This window comes from Nestor notabilis, unplaced genomic scaffold (genome assembly GCF_000696875.1).
Source record: "Nestor notabilis isolate BGI_N333 unplaced genomic scaffold, ASM69687v1 scaffold4621, whole genome shotgun sequence".
Lineage (NCBI taxonomy): Eukaryota > Metazoa > Chordata > Aves > Psittaciformes > Psittacidae > Nestor > Nestor notabilis.
In genome coordinates this window covers 36,462-40,948 of record NW_009914102.1, presented here as the reverse complement: position 1 = coordinate 40,948, position 4,487 = coordinate 36,462, and the positions used below count along the sequence as shown (strand labels likewise).

Below are 4,487 nucleotides of genomic sequence, written 5' to 3'. Positions count from 1 at the left end.
TCAGCAGGGTCACAGGAAGGGACCCTATTTAAACGGTATCTGAGGGCTTCTGTGACCTTTGCTAGCTACCTCTGTCAATATTGAGTGGAAAGTGGTGTTTCAAGGAAACTTTAGTTCCAGAAAAGACTTGACAGGGCTCATAGATCTGCTGCAATTTCTTTGAACCCACCTCTCATCAAGACACAGATCTTTGAAAGTGTTGATTTGCATTAACTCTTTTTTTCTGCCTTTACTTTTACAACTGAGGCAGGCCCTATAGCTTTATTTAGAAATCACCCATCATTAGTAACCACAATCATTTAGTAGACATATTTACAAGGTAAGTGTCAGTGGGAAGTAATTAAGTTTAATATAAATCACACTCAATTTAAAATCTGCAGGCTTCAAAATAATAATTAATAGAAACCGTGGCTTCTATAAAAAGATGCAGTATTTATAGCAGCATCTTCTTGCTTTTCCAACTAAACACATTGAGTGGAGATTAAAAGCCCCTGTCTGTTCATCTTACTTGTTTCAAAGCCATTTTCTTCCTGTGGCGCACTTCACTGTGAATTACCCACTGCTTTTATTCTTTGTGGGGAGATTTTTAACTCTTAAGTTGATGACAGGGCAACCAGAATTCAGCATTGTCCAAAATGGGCTTGTAAATGCATGTATACCGAGCTGTGCCTTTCTGCTGAATCTGTGTTTTATAGCTCAGTGCCTAATGACGCGTGCTTGATTTCACAGGTGTCATGCAGCTGACAGGTCTACTGGCGGAGCTGATGATCGCAACCGGGGCAGAAATTCTTCAGTAAACGAAATAGAGTCAAATAATCAAGGGAAGTTGGAGCTGTTCGCAAGATCTGTTGAGTTTTGACAGCTCGCCCTGTCAAAAAGTCATCGTTTTGGACGACAGTGCGCTGCCAGCGGCTGCGATGGCTAGCAAAAGAAAATCAACAACTCCCTGTATGGTACGAACTTCGGAAGTCATGGAGCAGGAAGGCACCGAGGGCATGGAGGTTCCTAAAGAGAAGGGGGCTGGCGCACCGCAACAGGACTCTCAAAAGAATTGGCCTTCAGAAAGCTCAGTCAAAGACTGTGAAGTGATTGAGGCAAAGCCCCCAGCTGAAAATCAGTCCAAGAAGCCCCAGGGTGGTTATGAGTGTAAATACTGCCCTTACTCAACACAAAACTTAAATGAATTTACAGAGCATGTTGACACTCAGCATCCAAATGTCATTCTGAACCCCCTGTATGTCTGTGCTGAATGCAACTTCACAACCAAAAAATACGATTCTTTATCTGACCACAACACAAAATACCACCCAGGGGAGACTAACTTTAAACTGAAATTAATTAAGCGCAATAATCAGACTGTTTTAGAGCAGTCCATTGAGACCACTGCTAACGATGTCACTGTCACAAGCGGTGGACTAGAAACTGCAGAGTGTGATGATTCACTTCATGGGGGAATTAGTGCAAATAAAACACCAATGATGAAACTGGGAAAGCCTAAAGGGGAAACCAAGAAGGGACCCAAAAAGCCAGAAGAGGGAGTTACAGAAAACCACGTGGATGGCACTCTCCCCCGCATCATAACTGAAGCCACTGAAGCTATTGCTTGTATAAATGGAGACCTTCTCCATGATGTGTTAGCCCATGTTATGCCCTCTGTACAGCTGCCACCAAATATTAACCTTGTCCCCAAGGTCCCGGTACCTCTGAACAGTACCAAATACAACTCTGCACTGGACACTAATGCAACCATGATCAACTCCTTTAATAAATTTCCTTACCCAACGCAAGCAGAATTGTCATGGTTGACAGCAGCATCAAAACATCCCGAAGAACAAATCCGGATCTGGTTTGCTACGCAACGTTTGAAGCATGGTATAAGTTGGTCTCCTGAAGAGGTGGAGGAGGCGAGAAAGAAGATGTTCAATGGTACTATCCAGGCAGTTCCCCAAACCATCACCGTCCTGCCAGCTCCTTTGACAACTGCAAAAATGCCCCAGCCCATCATCCAGACAGCTTTGCCTTGTCAGATACTGGGCCAGACCGGTCTGGTTTTGACTCCTGTGTCAAATGGTTCAACTGTTTCCTGTTCACCAATTACACTTGCTGTTGCCCCAAACCAGGGGCAAAAGAGGACGATACAGACATTATCAAGTGCTCCAGAGGCCAAGCGTCCTCACGTGGTTCAGGTGCCTGAGATGCCTGCCAAGCTGACTGCTGTACCGCTGACACCAGCCAGCGAGCGCAAAAAGACAAAGGAACAGATAGCAGAGCTGAAAGCCAGTTTCATGGCAAGCCAGTTTCCTGATGATACAGAAGTCTACCGGCTCATAGAGGCAACAGGTCTCTCCAGGAGTGAGATCAAGAAGTGGTTCAGTGACCATAGGTACAGAAGTCAAAGGGGTATTGTGCACATCCCTGGCGATGCTTTAGGGAAGGATCAAATAGCACCTTCAGCTGGTCGACACAGCCGCTTGTTCCACCCATACACAGATTTTGCTCCTCAGAGATTCAAAGAGAAAACCCAAGAACAGCTTAGGGTCCTTGAGGAGAGCTTCCTAAGATGCTCTTTTCCTACCCAAGGAGAATTGGACAGGCTTCGAGTAGAAACTAAGCTGAGTAGGAGGGAAATAGATTCATGGTTCTCTGAGCGGAGAAAGATAAGGGACAGCATGGAGCAAGCTGTCTTGGACTCAATGGGATCATACAGAAAAATTAAGGAGCAAGGAACTCCCAATGGTGCAATAAGCCAAGCAGAACTGCTGAGTAGCTCTCAGCTCCCTGGTGCTCTATCTGGATCCTCCACCACATTTAAGAAAACTCAAGAGCAGATTCATCTACTGAAAAGCACATTTGCAAGGACCCAGTGGCCATCGCCGCAGGAGTACGACCAGTTAGCATCTCAGACTGGGCTCACAAGAACTGAAATAGTTCGCTGGTTCAAGGAAAATCGGTCTTCCCTAAGAACGGGGTCACTTAAATGGATAGACCAGTACCAGAAGCAGCACGTTGTTGATGGTCATAACGAGCAAAGCCAGAAAAAGGGCTCAAAACACATGGAGAGTCCAAAGAATGGTAGTGAGGTGTCTCGGCAGCATTACCAGGAGCATAAAAAACTGAATGAAGAGAATGGGGGGAAACCAGTGGTGAGAGCAAAAAGAGACTGTGAACCACTGAAAGACTCTTTGTTGGGGAATCAAGTGGAGGGTATGGACAGGTTGGAGTGCAACAGCCATGATGGCCACGGCAGCGAGGAGAACGAAGAGCCAGCGGAGGTCAACTGGGTGGAGGTGACAGTGGGTGAGGAGGATGCTGCATCGGACTGTACAGACAGCTGGAGCCAAACAGCACCCGAAGGCCAGGCAGAGCTGGCGGACTTTGACTCTGAAAGTATATCTGGAGAAAATGCCCACGTATAGACAGGTAATGCTGATGGTGCCCTGTTTCTCTGAGCCTGCCTCTGTCTGGGTGTGCTTCCAGCATCCTGTAGCCCCTCTTCAGTATAAATCCCTGGAGCCCATCCCTGCTGGATCCCTGTGCCTGCTGGATGCCTGAACAAAAGGGAGACCCATCCTGCTTGTAAATTAAAGCAACTGCATGGTAGGGGAGGGGTTAGTGCCGTTTGCCTTGTTTCTTGTTTCCTTGTGGGTCAAGCCCTGGATAAGGGATATCTTTTCTTCTTTTTTTTTTTTTCCAATAAGTGATTAAACGTTCAACTTTCTGCCTTTAAATGACCTATGTAACCTCTGCAGCACTTGATGTACAACATGCTAGCTGAGCCACGCAAAGAAATAGTGACACTGGTTGCTAATATTCCCGTTCCTAAAAGATCATTGATCTCCTGTGAGTAGAGGCTGTGCCTGGTTTTGCATCTCGGGTCCTTCCTTTGCAAGCATCCTGCCCTGCTCAGAATAAAAGGTAACGGGGGAAGGGCCCAGGATGGAGATGCTCCTTTATACATCAGCAAGCAAAAAAATGTGCTCCCCTCCTCTTGCAGGTGAGAACTGTCTCTGACCTTGCTTTGTTGTGCTTGCTCACTCCAGAGGCTTGGGAAATGCCCCAGACTAAGCTGTAAGGGTGTTTTAGCAGCTCTTCTTCACAGGACCTTGAATTTAAAAGCAAGCTGCAGGGTTTTTCTTTAAGGGTGTTTTATACGATCTTTCACAACGTGAAAGGACGTGTTATTTGGAGATCTGAAGCCTGTTTCTGATCACAGTTGCACAGGTATAAATCTGGAGCAACCACCGTCAGCATTTCTTGACTTGCATGTTGAATTGAGTTCACTGGAGCCTGTAACATTTTGTGCTCAGTATAACCAAGTCTCTCTCTCCCAGACTGGAGTCTCTTTAAGCTAGAACTTACCACACAGAAAGCTCAACTCCTGCATTAACAAGTGCAGTGAGTGAACACCTATTTAGAAAGAGATTGTATTTTTCTGGTGTCTAAGAAGTGTAATATACTTCAGCATTTCTTAAATAATAATTTATTGG

The 4,487-nt window shown here is 45.7% G+C and overlaps 1 protein-coding gene across 1 annotated transcript in view; it reads left to right on the top strand.

Annotated features, from left to right (window-relative positions):
- The first annotated feature begins 917 nt into the window (after window positions 1-917).
- ZHX2 (zinc fingers and homeoboxes 2) overlaps window positions 918-4,487 on the top strand; it is a 7,703-nt gene continuing 4,133 nt past the window's right edge. Inside the window, exon 1 of the mRNA XM_010023483.1 lies at window positions 918-3,420. Coding sequence (XP_010021785.1) covers window positions 918-3,416 — 2,499 coding nt within the window. The 3' untranslated portion in view covers window positions 3,417-3,420. The remainder of the gene's footprint in view (window positions 3,421-4,487) is intronic.